The 18,606-nt window shown below is 39.9% G+C and overlaps 1 protein-coding gene across 1 annotated transcript in view; it reads right to left on the reverse strand.

Moving 5' to 3' along the window:
* Window positions 1–17,940, reverse strand: part of prkg3 (protein kinase cGMP-dependent 3) — a 129,098-nt gene extending 111,158 nt beyond the window's left edge. Inside the window, exons 1-2 of the mRNA XM_041252782.1 lie at window positions 17,793–17,940; window positions 535–637 (exon numbers count right to left, since the gene is read on the reverse strand). Coding sequence (XP_041108716.1) covers window positions 535–622 — 88 coding nt within the window. The 5' untranslated portion in view covers window positions 623–637; window positions 17,793–17,940. The remainder of the gene's footprint in view (window positions 1–534; window positions 638–17,792) is intronic.
* Between the last annotated feature and the right edge of the window lie 666 nt (window positions 17,941–18,606).

Here is an 18,606-nt window from a genome sequence, read left to right on the forward strand (position 1 = left end):
GAGAAAGGGGAGGTGGACCATCTATACAGAAGGGTATTTAATGTCACGCAAACATTGTAATTTTGAGTTCTGTATGTCCTGTACCTGGGACCAGACTCCCTGCATATTTCAATAAACCTGGCAACCGATTGAAGAAAAGGACTCTGTGCATTTTCTTGAATCTACTTACTCACCATCTATTTTTTAAGTACTTCACATAGTATTCAAGATACATACAAATATTAATTATTTTTCAAATGGTAAAAAGATACTTTATTAACTTTTCTAATGTGAGTCTTTTAGTGATAGATCAGGATCAAAGATGACCCCAAACTCTTAACCCATATATTAAATCAAGTGCAAAATATGCCCACATTATTTTCTGACAGGAATAAAACCACGTTCTTATTAAAATGTTTGACCAAATAGGAATATGACAGCTGCAGAGGACAATGGCACCTGAAAGGGGTCAAGCACAATCACACAGAAAATTAATGCAGGCAATGAGCAAGCTGTGTCGACTGGAATAGAACAACATGTGAGAGACTTGCTTACCTAACTCATGTATTTGGAACTCCAGCTCCTTGTTCCGCAGGCATTGTCTCTCAAGCTGTAGCTTCAGCTCCTGAATCTGAACCTCCATGGCTGGGTTAAAACACTGCATAGAATTCAATCAAGATATATACAAATATTAACTATGTTAACATTATTAATGAAAACTATTAAAGTACCTGTGCAGCAACCTAGGGTGTCTATTTTACTTGTCAGGTCTGCTGTACCTTACATTTGGCCTTCAACTTACTTATACTATCGAGTTCTGCTATAGTGTTATCAAAGTGTTGCAGCCAGGGAATTTTAATGTACATGTCTTTACATAGATCTCTGTTTAAGAATGTTTGGATTAATATGTTAGCTATATCACTCCAGTCTCTTGATTTGAAAAAGTATAGAGAATGTGTAAAGGGCAGTGTTGTGTGATGCACTGCTGTTAAATTATATTAAAAAAAACAAGCAAAGAACCATAAATACAAGAACATTTTAATTAAAGAATTATGTAAAACAGCTCCATTTACAATTACAGTGTAAAATACAATCTGTACAGACTAAAAATCACCACATAACAGGTGGCTTCGGAATTGTTACCGAAATTGGTGAAATTTAGTCCCATGTGAACTGTCCATTTCTTTCTATCCCAGATAATTCTCAGAAATGCTCTGATTTTTTTTTACTTTACATCGGGACCTGAAATCGACTGTGTCAGCGTTATGTTAGAATTGATACAGTATTTCCGGGGTACTCAAAGCAAAACCAAACTTTACAATAAACCATAATATAATAGGTCTGTCCCAAGATTCTACAGTTAAGTAAAATGCAATGATTGGGCATAACCAAATTGGGGTTCAGGCGGAAAATACAAAACATAACTGGCAACTATTCAAAAATGGATGTTGAACGGTGCATTTGAAGATGTTGTAACGACCCTGGGTCTGCTGTAACTGCGTTCAGGAAGGTTCTGTAACCCAGGGTTAACAGTTCAATGTAGCACGTGTTTGGGGACCTCAAAGATGGGAGAATTACCATCAATCAGAGGCTTGGTTTGCAGCGTGAGTGGTACCACGTTGCAACATTGTTGGGAAAAACCAAGGGATGAGATATTACAACCATGAGGGGATTGACAGCTAGAAGCTGTGTCTGCTTGAGATTGGTGGCTTGTGCACCGGGAGCATATCCTGGACGCAGAAATAAGTAACGGGCTGCTGCTGCTTCTGGGCTGCTGAGACAGGGAGACAAGCTGGAGTGAAAGAAAGAGCATAGAAGAGAAGTGATGGGCTACAAGAGACAGAAACCAGATTGCACTTAGTGGCTGTAGCACACAGCCGAAACAGTGTGTTTTCAAACTTGCTTTTATTTTATTTATTATTTTGTCACAGTCTGAGTAGCACTATGCTGCTCATCTGTATTTATATAACTGGTTGGTAAAGCAGCATGCTTAACCTGTCCAGTGTAGAGTCCCGGCTTAATAAACCGCTGAATTCTAGAACCTGAAAAAAACTGGTTTGAGTCTGCTTTCATTTCTATGCAACACTCAAGGGACAAAATGGTTATTCTAGCCTTTGGAAAAGAAGCTACAACCAAACTAGTTATTTACACCCAGCTCAATGTTTACAAATCATGCACAAAAGCGCCTTCTGTGGCCACAACATCACATTTCATTTAGAATTTACTGACTTTTTTTGATGAAAACTAATTTGCGGCTGGGAGTATACTATACATCCTCCATTTTTGACCAACTCTGAGGACACCTGATATTAGTCCTGTACAAATCATACTTAAAATGTGAGGGCAGCTGTCACGGGTGGCTTGAGTGGTGCATGTGGGTGGTGATGTCAGGTTCAGTAAGCAGCAGTAAACACAGATGATACAGGGTGAAACTGAGGCACTATAGCTGTGCTCAGTGAGTTTATTAAACAAACAAATAAAAGATTTAAGCAAAAACAGCACACGGCATTTTAGGACAAAATAAACAGTAGATGAACAGATAAACACAGTGAATCAAAAACAAACACATATTGTGCTGTTCCTTCCAGCACAAAATAGCAATTGTCATTAATTATTTTACTTTATTTTACTTTCTTTCTCACTCCCATTCTCTACTTTCCGAACGCCCAACACCGAGTGAAACGCTGCATCTTTTATGCAGGTGTACCGAGACTCGATTACTGATCAATCTTTCAATTTGGAATCTCGGTACATCTGCATATGAACTAATAAGTGCACATAATAGCATAATCTGCATGTGAAGTGATTATGCTATTATGTCTAAATATGTTTATATATTTGAAATCACTCGTGCTACACAGACCCATTTATATCCCGTGCACCAATACCTATACACCAACATTAACACACCACATCCAACATATAACACAAAATACACACAGGGCGGGGCACATTGCACTCCCCCTTTGTGTGCAGCACACATGGCCTGAAAACAAAATCCCAAAAAAGCTTTGCTTAAAGTCAGGAGCCAAGAACAGGGACTTCAAGGGGTTCATGGATGGCAAATGTTGCCAATAGTCAGTCTGATACTGGCAATGCTATCAGTAGATATGCTAACAGAGGGGTGAGTTCTTCCTCCCGCTGTACCACTGGTAGCGGAAATGCTGCTGGTGGTAATGCTGTCAGCAGATGTGCTGACAGTGTGGTGGCACACTCCAGCAGCAGAAAGGTTGCCAACAGCAAGGATCCTCCAAACTCAGCAAATCCCCAGAGCTCAGCAGCAAACTACCTCCAGGGCAAGCATCCATGGGCAGTGTAGATGCGATCGGCAAATAGCCCTCCCATTGCGATGGATGCGGGAATAGTAGTCCGTCTCCCTCGGGCGGTGGAGGCAGAGGCAGCTCCTGCTGCTCTCCCTCTGGTGGCAGAGGCAGAGGCAGCCCCTGCTGCTCTCCCTCTGGTGGCAGAGGCGGTGGCAGCTCCTGCTCTGCCCTTCCGGAAGCTGGACGCTTGTGTTCCCCCTTACGGGCATTGGATGCTCATTCTCCCCCTTCTGGGTGCTGGGCGCTGGACACTTGTGCTCCCCCTTTTGGGCACTGGACGCTTGTCCTCCTACCTTCTGGGTGCTGGATCCTCATTCTCCCCCTTCTGGGTGTTGGGCACTGGATGCTCATGCTCCCCCCTTCTCCTGACCTAACTCCTCCGGAGGCACTGTATCCTATAATGACGCCATATGTCACGGATGGCTTGAGTGGTGCATGTGGGTGGTGATGTCAGGTTCAGTAAGCAGCAATAAAACACAGATGATACAGGGTGAAATTGAGGCACTATAGCTCCGCTCAGTGAGTTTATTAAACAAACAAATAAAAGATTTAAACAAAAACAGCACACAGCACTTTAGGCCAAAATAGACAAACAAAAACAGACTAACACTAAACAAACAGTGGACGAACAGACAAACAAACACGGCGAGTCAAAAACAAACAAGTATCGTGCTGGTCCATCCAGCATGAAATAGTAATTGTTATTTGTTTTTTACCTTTATTTTCCTCTCCTCTCTCCCATTCTCTACTCACTTAATACCCAACCCCGCATGAGTGAAACACTGCAGATTTTATGCAGGTGTACCGAAACTTGATTGCTATTAAATCAGTAAATTTGGAATCTCGGTACATCTGCACGTGAACTAATTTGTGCACTTCCTGTGCTTCATACAAATACCTCTTTTAATCTGCATGTGAAGTGATTGTGCCATCCTCGTGTCTAAATCCAATTATATATTTTAAATTGCTTGTGCTATTGTGGCAAAGTGGCTGCTGATAGTGAACAGGTGTATATCAGGTGCTGAGCTGGTGCAATAATCCAAAGAATCCAACAGACAAAGTACAGGTGAAATGGTTTGTTTATTATTTGTTTACCACCAAGGATCTGATGACCAGACAGTAAATAATAACAAACTTACAATACACAACCATATGTATTGCGCAGTATTGAAAAAGGTTTACAGTCCCTTAAATAATATGCATAGTACTTAAACACACACAATTTAATACACACACGATCACCAGTCCAAAGTAAGTGCTCTCAGTGCTTGTGGTGCAGTACAATATAATACGTGCTTTATTTGTGAACGACAGTGATCACAATGTTAATCGTGACTGAAGTGCGGTGTTGATCCGGTTTGTGCTGGCCCTTGGCAACAGCTCAGGATTTGTGTTTAGTCATCTAGTGCTATAATCAGAAAACACAGGCAGTTACTAAACAGACACGGACAAACAAACAAAAAACACTCACAAATATTTCCAATATGCTTTCTCTGCATCTCTCACAGTCTTTCCAGTTTCTAACCAAAAACCAAGCAAAGGAAAAGATTAGTGTTTCTCTGGTCCCTCTTATGCTATCCCGCATGACCCCTTGGTAAACGATTCCAGCTGCGTCTATTGCTTGCAGCTGCTACCTCATTTACCTTCCAGGTCAATACGTTCCTGCAACAGAGTCTCGCTTCCATCCAGGCTGACCAACTTCAACTGTCAGGCCAGCCCATCCAGAGAATTCTCCTTTCACTATTTAGCACCCTCACAGGTCGAGAGGGAGATATACAACCAGAACTCATTGTATTTATGTCAGTTATACAGACCCATTTATACCCCATGCACCAATACCTATACACCAACATTAACACACCACACGCAACATATAACACAAAATAAACATAGGGCGAGGAACATTGCCACAGCAGCCCATTTTGCTGTTTGCAGTCCAAAGGAAAGAATTCAGAAAGGCTTCTGCACAAGTAGAATGATAAGGAGAAACAGTCCTTTTTGGTTAGCCTCCCGAATCTATTGTATGCAAGAGACAATGCCAAGCACCCTTTGGAAACCCCAGGGAAGACTGTTAACTTTGCACAGCCATGCTTTTACCTGGTGAGCCACTCGGGGACCCAGAAGAGCTCCTTAACAGTTTTGTTAGACTTCAGCGGAACTATTGTGATGATAAGACACTGATGACCCTAATTTTAAGTAGGCACTAGATACTTGATTAAAACCTTTCAGAGTCAGTGTTAAATGTTAAGAAAAGGTGGAATATTTATTTAACTGCAATAACAAATGTCTACATGACTGGCAAGATGGTTGTAAAATAACTATATCTATGGAAAATGCTGTATAACTCCAAAATTCAATCACACACACTTGCATTAGAAAATCTGCCCTTATTATACATTTGATGCTTTATGATGTCTCTAATCATTCTGAGAGGTTCTGAAGTCCAATATTGAATAAAAAATTATTTAAGCACATACCAGTGTCAAACAATGAGGATTCTCCTGTGACAGAGATCGAATGACGCTTGGTGTTAGATCTCCTTCCCGACCTGTAAGAGCACTAAAAAGAAGGAACAGAGTAACCTTAAGCAAATGGCAAGACAATTTATTCCGTAGGGTAGGTGGAAGTCGGCATTTAGGAAGAGGGCGAAGCTACGGCACCCAAGCTCACTGACCCGGACGGTAGACGGCGTAGCATCTGAGGATTGGCTCGTTAACCTAGGGGTCATGGGCAAGGGTATAAATAGGGGGCGTAGCTTCAGTTATTTGTTCCTTTGTAGGTGGTTAGCAACAACCTAGGAGCCAGTAATTTGTGAATAAATCGTGAGTGTTCTCAGTGTTAGTCTGTCTTGTAACACTGTTTGTTTGTGTTGTTTGTTTTTCAAAGAGTACTCGCACGATCCGAAGCTGTAGGCACAGGCCTGCATTAACCCGGACATGAACACTCACTTTTCACTTCAGAACTGTCTTTGCACCACAAGCACTTAATTCACGCACTGTAGGAACTGTGTTTGTGTCTGTGCTTGTGTTTTGTGTGGGTGAGGAAAGACAGGACTTTTGGTTGCGGGTCAAACCTGAGGGATTACAAACAGGCGTGATACATGCCGCTGTACCACTAACATCATTATTATTGTTTGCAGGTTTTGCCATAAGGCTCTGGACATTATAATCATTAATAAACACCCTTGCACCTGTAAATCATTCGTCTCTGTGATTAATCCACTCTGCACTGCACTCACCTGCATGTATCCACCACTTTGCCGCACAGACTCAAAGACAGATAGAGACAATTTAGTTTGATTTAATGTACTGTATTTTTGTTATTATTACTTTTAACTTGGATGAAGCCCATTAAGATATCCATCTCTGTTGACAATATGGCATTAAAGATAGTTACAGTAATATAGCAAATTGAAATAGTCAGAAACAACAACCAAAATATAAAAAATGTACATTATAAAAAGGTGACAAATGTCAATGTTAACAGAGAAATAACTACAGTACCCTGTATTTGATTCAAGCAATGGAACTACAAGTAGCTTAACCTTAAATCAACTGAAATGGAAAAATCTTAGTTTAAAAAAGGTTTAAAACATCTCTTCATAACAAAGAAATGTACCTGGTCATAGTTCAATCTGGAAACCATTTACACCATGCACTTCAAAAGAAGTAGCACAATAGTTTGTTGATGTCTCCAGACAGCCTGGGTTTATAGCAGAGAGGTTAATTGCCCCTAACGATAGTGTAAATAAGTAAATTAGGTTTTCTGTAAGTTATTTTGGCTGTGAAAACAGTTTTAACTAATCCATTTCTCTAAAGAAGGTTTGTTTATATTTGATAAAAACATTTGTTAATGAAAAGTACACAGAGTATGAATTATTTAGGACTGGGTTGCAAAAAGCAAACTATGTTTTGCACATGAAAGAGATTATTGCATATTTAACATTATTGAACTTGAATAATATTTTGCATGGAGATGTGAAGTTTAGAATAAACTTGAAATTGACAATGTACTTATTTTTATTGGATCATTTGTATGTTGATTGTGTTTATGAATGAGCCTGGCACTGTATTTTATGCATGTTATGTTTTAAAGTAGTAATATGTGTAACCTGATTATGATATACATGAAATGCAGTTTACTAAGATTATCATTTTTGATTGAGGTTTTTATAAATGCCTGTCAGTGTCTGGGGGATGATGATAACAAGCCATTGTATAGCTCTTATGTCACATTACAAACATCCAATGTTATGATAGTATGTTATCCCGGACAAATACATATATACATAACAGAGGTTTAGCAGCAATAAAGGTGTTTTGGAAGTTTAACTGTACTGCTGTGTGCCTAGATACCTAATTTATAGAAATTAAATGCAAAACCTGACCTTTGAATAATTCACAGATGGATGTTGGCTGTCATATTTTTTGCAAAAGCAAGTGGCCCAATGAATAATAAATAATTTAGAAAAACAATAAAACAAGTGATTTCAAAGTTTATAAGTATTATAGTGTTACATATAATATTAATTTCACTGGACGTTAATGTGAAGCTTTAATTTAATAACTACAAATTTAATGTTGATTGAATGTAATGAACTTAAATTTTGTAGATTTGGTTTGGAGTTAAACATTACAGATACTATGGTGCAGTCAATTAGTGATCTATAGTTCTTTTCTTTTTTGGTTGCTGGTTTTACTGTGTAGTGGAGTGAAGAGGGTTAATATGTAATGACCCTCAGGAAATGAATCAAGCTGACATTTAAGATTTGCTGATATTTAATATCTGCAGAAATTTTTTGAAGAATAGCTCAAGATTAACTTCCTTTAACTATTGAACAAATCTATAATTATAAGTTGTTTTTGTCTGTGGTTACAGAGTGACGTTGAGTTCATTTTGTGTGGACAAGGACATTACACTGGCAACTGGTAAGATTACTTTGGTAAATGTGACTTGAATTGTTTCTTACTTATCTGTAATTGCTGCCTGCTCAAATAAACAAGACGTCAAATTTACTTGACTGTCTCTGAAGCCTTTCTTATTCATAATATGTCACCATGGTTACGGGGCTGGGGAAGCCCAGCAATAAATGCAGCTGGTGCAGAGCATAGAAAGAGCTGTTCCAGGTTGGAGGTATTTAGTTGCTGGGTGCATGTTTTTATCTCACAGAGAGCTGGAAGGAAGGGGCAGGTTGCATTTTTGGTCTCCCTTATCTGGTATTGTTTTATCGTGCTCCTTGTGGTGTTGTTTCAAATAATTAACCCTTTGTGGTCCATTTATTCAGTGCCTGTCTGGCGCATCAGGTCCAATTTATTTTCACATGTGCTGTTTATTTTACACACACTGTTTAAAAGTAATTTTATTCATAGTAAAACAGGTTTAAAAGGCACTGCATATCAACAGGACACTCAGAACTGCATCTCCAGCCCTGCCCCACCCCTTGTTCGCTGTATTTATCACATACCTCTTCATAGTCGTGCATACTGATAAATCATCTCCTGATCACTCGATTTATCACCAACCCCCTCAATAATGCTGTCCAAGTCATTATTTTATTACTATAACATCTTAAAAAGCTTGGCAAATGTCCGTGATATTCTTTGAGCGCTGGATGCAGAAGCAGCTATCTTGTTTGTTTATGTCTGTGTTATGCTTGTGGTGAAGGCACAATTCATATTGCTCAGATTCACCTCCTTTTTTTTTGGCTTCTATCGGCCTCACTCAGCCATTGAAAGCTTTTCTCAGCTTTTTCCGGAGAAAAAAACGACCAGAGACCTATGCTTAACCTATGCTTAACCAGAAAGGAAAAATTGTAATGTCAAACCTGGTCCGACATAGGTCAGCAATGGGTTAATGCTTGTTGAATTCGGAGCAAAGAAAGGAGGTGAATAGGGTTCGGATCCTCCTGCAGTAAATTCAAACAACATTATTGTTATTTTCTCTATTATTTTTGTTTGTGGCTGAAGGGCGTATTATCATTTTAGTTTAGTTTTGTTTTCGGGACCAGACAGCCGTGAGCCACTGGCTTCTGTGTGTTTGTTTTATGTTGCTAGTTGCTGTTGTATTGACTAAATTTCCTTTGTATTGTTAACTGTGCACTGTGACAAGCAGGCTGTAATGGTGACGTCAGACCCGGAAGAAACACTCAGTACTGCCAAGTGAAATGTGAATTGCACTGTTGCGCAGTTTAAACAATAAACAGAAAATAAAAGTCTGAACAAATGAAAAATACTTTGTAAAATAAAACGGCACAGTAGCCAAAACCAACAGACAAACGGTGGACGAACAAACAAGTATTGTGCTGGTTGAAAGCCAGCACTTAGCAATTGTTAAAGCTTTAAATAATTCTCCTCTCTCGCTCACCCGTTCTCACGAACATACAACCATGAGTGAGTGAAAACATGCTGCTTTTATGCAGCTGTACCGAAACTTGACTGCTAATCAATCATTCAATTGGAGTCTAGCTACAACTGCATGTGAATTAATCTAGTGCAATTTCCTGCGCTCAAATATGATTACGTTTTACCTGCACATGAAGTGCTGTGCAATCCTTGTGCCTAAATACAAATATACATTTTAAACACTTGTTCGCATAACCCATATTACATCCTGTGTACCAACTACTCTACACCAACATTAACACACCACACGCAACATATAACACAGAAATACACACAGGGACAGGGCAACATGGCCTCAATGGCCAACTCCCTTCACTGGGACCATAGCTGAAAATGTTGTTAGCTCCCCTGCCAGTAGTGGCACGGCTGACAGCATGGTGGTCCACTCCCGCAGCAGAAAGGCTGCTGAGGAAGGTGGTCTACTAATCACTCCCCCCTTCTTCTCAGCCGGCAGCTCCCTCCTGTGGGACTCCAGCCACAGGCTTCGGCTGTGGACGCTGCCTGCTCTGCTTCGCCTGGGGTCGCTGAGGGCTCTGCTTCGCCTGGGGTCGCTGAGGGCTCTGCTTCGCCTGGGGTCGCTGCCGGCTTTGCTTCGCCTGGGGTCGCTGCCGGCTTTGCTTCGCCTGGGGTCGCTGCCGGCTTTGCTTCGCCTGGGGTCGCTGCCGGCTTTGTTTCGCCTGGGGTCGCTGCCGGCTTTGCTTCACCTGGGGTCGCTGCCGGCTCTGCTTTGCCTGGGGTCACTGCCGGTTTTGCTTTGCCTGGCATCGCTGCCAGCTCTGCTTCGCCTGGGGCCACTGCCGGCTCTGCCTTTCCTAGGGCCGCTGCCTGGCTTACGCCGCCTGGGGCCGCTGCCTGGCTTGCGCCACCTGGGCCCGCTGCTAGTCTTGCAGGACTACAGGAAGCACCTCGTCCAAGGGTTTTGCTGTTTTGCTGCCATGTTGCAGCGGCAAAACTAAATCACTTAGAATTACCATCTGTACCAGTACCCAAAGTCTGAAACATTCTTACATCAAATGTGAAAAATGTAAACACCTCTTATACACAATGAGATAAGTCGTCAAACTAAAGTAAATTCTTCTTCTTCCTCCTCCTCGTCTTCCATTTACTTTTTTAAGGGTGTGTAGTGACTTTTCAAACAGAAAAGCTAAGTAACTAGACATCTCTCAATCGTGACATTCCACATGTTGGTCAATGTCAAAATAAACCAGGGATCGCAAGCAGTTTGATATCCACAAAATTTATATAAAAAAATGTATTTATGTTTTAAAACAGCATATATCGCAGAAAAAATTAAATAAAAATTACGTTGTTTGAACTTGCACCATGAAGTCCTTGAAGAGCACACAGCCTTAGCCCGCTGCGCCACTTCGCAATTGTTGAAGTGTGTTCATTTTTTAAGCTTACATCCATGCCTGACCAGCTGAAAACCTGAAGGTTCTGCTCAATTCTAGAAATACTTTATTTCCTGTTTGAAAATATCTAGTTTCCTGTTTGGTAGATCTATAACAAAAACATTGTCAATGTAAAAAAACAAATTAGAAAAACGCAACAGCCACTTAAAGTGGTGATATCAAAGACAAAAGCCAGGAGGAGAAAGTTAGGAGAAGCAACTGGGGCAGCCTTGTCAAACAACAAGCAAATAGGCACAATTGGAAAGGTGCTTGGGCCCAACATTTGTTGCTTCTAACTTTGCTTCTTTTTTCATTGCTCCACTTTACATTGAAATGCTCATTCCCTTATCTGGTTTTTAACCAGAATAAAGATGCTGAGACACATATGTGCCAAGTAAAGTGCTCAACACAGACTGAAGTGTTCTTGGTTATCCTTACAAGCACTACTACAGAAAGAAAGACAGACAAGGAATGGGAGAGGTGTCATCACAGGTGCAGACAAGTATGCTTTGGGAAGATACATAGAAAACATGCAGGTAAGGCACAGGTAGATCAGGGCACACATGGACAGACATTTAGCCCATACATGCAAGAATATGTGAAAGAGGCAATATACATGAAGCAATATATATATATATATATATATATATATATATATATATATATATATATATATATATCTATATCACAACAATGAAGATCATGAACAAGACAAATAATGGCAATGTTTTCTCTTGGTTTCTTTATTCTTCTTATTCCATGTTTCTTACGATTTATTTTTTTTAACTGGTCACAGGTCATAACCCCAAAAATTAAACAGCTTAACTCCTTACGGGGACAAGATAGGGTCATGGTTACTATTGAACATACAGAGAACCAATGGGTTCCTATACAAGACCAACTTTTTTCTGTTGACCTATGACCTTCCTAGACCAAGATAATGGATCAAAAAATTACCTCTAAAAATATACAGCTCATAACTCCTGAAAGAGGGCAGAGAGGCCCATAGTTTGTATTGAGCACGTATAGGAACCATTGTATGCTCTTTAAAAATATGTCCTGGCCCATGACCTATGACCTTTCTAGAGCCAGGTATAGAATTTTGGCATTTTGACAAAAAAAGTAAATACATTTTTGAAAGCTTACAGAGTGTTTTGTTGTACTGATTACTATTGAACACTAATAGGAATCTGCCAATGGTCTGTCTGTCTGACCTTTGCCCTTTTCGTTACTGGTTAAACTGGACAACGAAACACTAATAGCTTAAATCTCCTTAAATACTGCAGATAGACTCATTTATTATTGAATATGTATAGGAAGACAACTAAGAGCTTTCTAAAAATGTCTTGGACTTTGATCTTTGACCTCTCGTTCATGGTCAAACTGGACAATAGACTATTTTAAGCTATCTCCATAAATGCTGCAGATAGGCTTATATGTACTATTGGACACTTATAGGAAACCAACTAAGAGCTTTCTAAAAATGTCTTGGACTTTGACCTTTGACATCTGGTTTAAGGTCAAATGGACAAATGACTGTTTTGACAACTTATAATTCCTTTAAAAAACTAGATTATGGTCTTTGAATTCATTTATACTACACTTTTAAAGCGACCAGTTGAATAGGCAACAACGTCAATGCTCGCGTTTTACAATGCAGACGAAGTTTCCCCAGAAACTTCCATTCTAGTTGTTTATTATTTATTATTATTATTATTATTATTATTATTATTATTATTATTATTATTATTATTATTTGCTTTGATTTTGTTTATTTTGTGAAATTACCAATCCTCTTTTTTCTGTATGTTTTTGTATGTATGTATTGCTGTGTTTGATTAGGCCTACTGATCTTAGTTGTATTTGTTTATTTTTTTTTTTAAATATAATTCTTTATACATGCCTTGGGCTTTCAGTTAGTGTAACTTATTCTGCCTTTTGCACTTTCTTTACAACAAAGTGCAACCCTACCACTGTTCACATAGATGGTATAGATGCAGGGAATAGTCATGTTTTATTTCTATTATTTGGGGATTTGAATTTGTTTGCACATTTATTTTACGTTTCTAATTGAGTTTGCACTTGATGTTTGTGTGGATTTATATTGCTTGATTTTCTTTTTTCAGGTCTTTTTATTACTTTCTTTTTCTATAGTATCACCTTTCCTGTGTCTGGTGTCCTCTATGCTTTTTGTAGTATGGTTGTAAGGGGTGGCGTAGTCACTGATTGCAAATTCAAAGATTATATTTAAGTTTCCCCTGCCCAAACTGCAGCAGACATGACACATTGTCAATGTTTTTTGTTGCAGATGTGACTTTTGAGCTAAAAAGGGAATGATCACAATTGGGGGGTGAAAAAAGAAGCCAAGTTAGAAGCAACAATTGTGTGAATGTTGGGCCCCAGCACCTTTCCAATTGTACCCATTTGCTTGATGCTTGACAAAGTTGCCTCAATTGCTTCTCCTAAACTGGGTTTTTGTGTTTGATATCGCCACTTTAAACGGCTGTTTTTCTACACTGAAAATGTTTTTGTTATAGATTACATATGCATATACAGAATTACATATGCATCAAGGGCTAATGTGCACAGAAACATTGCCCCTGCAAATCACATCTTAATTGCATGTTTATGTCATTGCGTGTGTTTTATAAATCCCATCCAAGAATTCAAACCCTCTGCGCCTGTTTTACAGTGGTAAAACATGCGCAATCCTTTTATAAATCTGTGTCTGTGCTTTATTATTTTCTTACATTTTGTGGATTTTTATTATTAAGTTTTGTGTTATTTTCACAGGTGGGATTGGGTGGTGATCAAGGCCTTCTGAGATCAGGGGAACTGCAGAAACAGCTGATCCAAATTTACCATGTATTGTCAGCAGCAAGCTACAAGCAGTGTGGGCATTTCCAAATTCTTCCTTGTACAGATTTGATCCAGAGGCTACTCTGATATGTAACTGCTGTAACCAGTAAACAGTCCCTGCCAGAGGGAGGTATGGGGGGGGGGGGGGTCAGAGCCTTTTAATAGGGCTTCGCCATTGGGAAAACTAGAATTCACTACTGTTCTGAGTCATACTTTGGTGGGGAGTTGTTTATACTCTAGGGGAAGTCCAGGTCTTGCCACAGGGTGTCTAAAGTAATTGGCATGAGACAATGGCTAATATGGCTGGGGTCTTGATACCCTGTGTCTTGGACAGGTGAAGTAGAGCCCACTGGGGGGTCAGTAGAGGGATGGATCCAAAAGCATCAGGAAATTCTCCAGACGACCTACCGAAGAGATGGTTGGAGAGGCAGCGCAGCAAAAGGGTAAGTTGCATAATAAAAGTCCATGACTTAGGACTGGCAGAGGGGCAGAGGGTTTACTTGAAGACCCATAGCATGAGGGGTCAGAACAAGATCCAGGATTTATGGAGCTCGGTCTAGTAAAGGTGGTTCGATCACCTATGGGACAGAGTGTGGTGAGCCTGTGGATGGAGTCGACCAGTACAGCATGTCAATCGAGGTGAGTTAGTACACCAGGATACAATTGTTTGATATTACTCCTCCGTGTCACCTTGATCTTGGTTTGTTCCCCTCAGTGTCTTGACCACAGCAAGGTAGCCATATGGCAGGGGCTCCATGACCCCATTATGGAATCTCTCAAGCAGGAAGAAGTGGAATAACCTCTTCCAAAAACTGGGCCTATCCTCCAGAGGACCAGTCGGAGTACTGCAGGTCAGCACTGCAGCCCACACCATCTACCCTGGTCAACAGTCAGTGCTGCAGACGAAGCTGATGGATGGAATGCAGGGGCTTTGAATCTCATGGGTACTTGCACCAACAGTTGGTCAACGCAAAAGGGGGGTGGTGGAATGTAGAATATGTCACCATGGTTATGGGCGGGGCAGAAAAAGAGCTGTTTCAGGCTGGAGGTGATTAGTTGCTGGGTGCGTGTTTCTGTCTCGCAGAGCGCTGGAAGGAAGGGTCAGGTTGTATTTTTGGTCTCCCTTATCTGGTATTGTGGTGTTTTAAATAATTAGTACTTAATAATTAGTGTTTGTTTTATGTTGCTGGTTGCTGATAGCCAGGCTTCTTGTATTGACTAAATTTTTTGTATATGCTACCCTTGGGGCAATATTGTTCGTAGACACGAGGTACATTTTCATTGTTATGCTGATAAAGTTAAATTATATTTATCGACACCTCATCTGAAAATAATCTGATTACCTGTCTTGCACAAAATCAGCTAAATAATATAAATCCTTCTGATTTTAGACTTTCTCCTCCTGAGTTAAAAGCTGAAATGTCGGTGTCATTAGGATGAAATGAAATGATGATGGCGCTTGCTTGCGCCTGTTTATTGTAAAATCAAAGGGTTGAACAAACAAACAGAAACAGGACACGGCACTGGTAGCTAAAATAAACAGACCAAGAAAAACAGACTAATACTAAACAAAAATACCGTGAGCAGATCGACAAACAAACACGGTGAGTTAAATAAACAAGTATAGTGCTGGTCCCACCAGCACGCAATAGCAATTGCAATTGTAGCTCTCCTACTCTTTCTCCCATTCTCCACTCACCGAACACCCAAGCGCGAGTCGGTGAAAACATGCTGCTTTTATGCAGCTGTACCGAGACTCAACTGCTAATCAATCATTCAATTGGAGTCTCGGTACAACTGCACGTGAATTAATAAAGTGCAATTCCCCGTGCTCACATATTATTACATTTTACTTGCACGTGAAGTGCTGTGCAATCCTCGTGCCTAAATACAAATATACATTTTAAACACTTGTGTTACACAGACCCGTTTATATCCCGTTGTCACAGAGACGGCCGAAGTGGGCGGTGTCAGAACCAGGAAATGAATACACAAAACAGGACGGATTAAATGAAATGATGATGGCACTTGCTTGCGCCGGTTTATTGAAAATAAAAGGGTTTAACAAACAAACAGAAACAGGACACGGCACTCTACGCCAAAATAAAAGAGACAAACAAAAACGGACTAACACTTAACAAAACGATGCACGGACAGACACGGTGAGTTGTATAAATTAACAAGTATCGTGCTGGTCCCACCAGCACGCAATAGCAATTGTAAATAATTTCTCCTTTCTCTCCCGTTCTCCACTCACCGAACACCCAACCCCGAGTGGGTGAAAACATGCTGTTTTTATGCAGCTGTACCAAGACTCGATTGTTAATCAACCATTCACCTGGAGTCTCGGTACAACTGCACGTGAATTAATAAAAGTGCAATTCCCCGTGCTCACATATTATTACTTTTTACTTACATGTGAAGTGCTGTGCAATCCTTGTGCCTAAATACAAATATACATTTTAAACACACGTGTTACACAGACCCATTTATATCCCGTGTACCAATGACTATACACCAACATTTAACAAACCACACGCAACATAACAGATAATATACACAGGGGCGGGCACTTTGTCATACCCGTGTACCAATGACTATACACCAACATTAAACACACAACACGCAACACATAACAGATAATATACACAGGGGCGGGCACTTTGTCACACTGGTGCATGCGTTTTATAACACCTAGTGTTGATTATTGCAATGCTCTTTCTGGTACATTTTATAGATTCATACAGTGAACTTGGTGTCCTTAATTCCCCCCCCCCCACACACACACACACAACCCCCTTATCCCTATCATCTTTGAAAAATATAGGCATACAAGCAGGATATCCATTTTTATTGCTCTGTTAAACTACCATTGCAGGAAGTAGTATTCTGTCAACAAAACACTGTTGTTCCATGCATTTACCATAGCTTGCTATGTTTTTTTTTTTTAAGATGACTTACAAAACATTGCTGGTCTTTACAATGCTTTACCATGATTTCACAATGCTTTATTACACTTTGATATGCTTTTACTATGGGCTGTTGTTGTGCAATTATTGTAATTTTAAACTGCAGCATGGAAGCAAGAATAGTAAAAATAATAATAAGAAATAAACATATCATACAGTATGTACTACAGCAGGGGTTTTCAAACTTTTTTTGAAACTGTACCCCTTCCGTCTGATGACATCACAGTTGCAATAAAAGGGAGAATAATCTCATTAACACATTTCTTTTTTTTTTCTCCCGTTTTTATTTAATAATATAATTTGTCACAACAGTTTGGGACTGACAAACAGCTGGGTTAGGACAGAATTCCAAACAGTCGGCTTAATTCTTAAAACTTTCAATTACATGCCTTTGGATGCACGGAATTAAAAAAGTATTTGGAAATCTCTTTGGAAACACCCATGTTTGCTTTCTATTCGGCTAAGTTAGTATAAATGCAAAATAGTGTTTACTGTAAATGCAGAAAGTGGAAATCAACTCAATCAAAATCATGCATGTGTACAGGATTAAAGTGAGGATGCGATAGTTTCACTTTGAGCTGCTAAACAAAAACGAAATATTTATGCATAGTGGTTTAGAGGTGATCTATAATATTGTTAAATGTATTCAAGATAATTATTTTCTTTTACTTGTACACTTCTGAGCTGTCCTGCATACTCTCTATGGTATTAGGCATACCCCTGGTCAAAAACTCCTGTACTACAGTATTGTGAAGTCAATAAAGCATACTATGGTCTAGCAGCAGTTTACTAACATAAAATATACATAATGGACCACAATAACTGAAATGTATCATGCAAGTAGTATTGTGAAGAGATTCTTTGCCTTACCTGGCTCCCTGTGTTCAGGGATCTAATCTCTGGAGATATCCACCATCAGACAGATTCAAAACAATAACAGTTACTTCTTCAGAAGGCATAAGAGGAATGAGAAGAACAGATTGTCTTCCTTCCTTGGCAACAGGTATAAGTGTGTGTCCACGAATTCTAGTGAAGTACAGAACTCGACAGTTCACACTCTCTCTCTCTCTCTCTCTCTCTGTGTGCTTGCCCTGTGATCACCCTGCCTCCTCTCAATCACAGCACGCCCTGCTGAGCGCTGGACTCACATGAAATATTAACCAGATCATATCCTTTCATGGGGGGTGTGAACAGGCTGGCTGGTGGTGACGTCAGACCCGGAAGAGAATGGACATAATCAGTACTGCAGGGTCTGACAGCGCTGATGTGCGGTTTAATAATTTAAAAAAATAAGAGGTTTGAACAAAACAGGAAACAAAACACTAAACACAACAAAATGTTGTAAAACCAGCATGGACAGCAATTTTTATTTCTCTCTTATCTTACGACTCACATCTTTCGTTCCGCCTCTGAACACACTCAACCTCGATCAGTCAAAGCTGCAGGTTTTTATACATGTTTAATTAGTAGTAAATTATTCAATCTAGAGATGGTCACATTCTGCACAAGTTAGCATGGATGAGAAGTTTAACCCCATCCATGCTGCAAAACTATTAACAGTAAACTAACGTGTTTTTACACACAAACAATATATTTCAATTATAATAATACAAAAACCATACAATACACACAGGGGTGGGGTGTACCCGTCACACTTTTCCCCCTTGTGTGTAGCACACATGGT

The sequence above is a fragment of the Polyodon spathula genome, chromosome 6 (genome assembly GCF_017654505.1).
Source record: "Polyodon spathula isolate WHYD16114869_AA chromosome 6, ASM1765450v1, whole genome shotgun sequence".
In the NCBI taxonomy this organism is placed as follows: Eukaryota; Metazoa; Chordata; class Actinopteri; order Acipenseriformes; family Polyodontidae; genus Polyodon; species Polyodon spathula.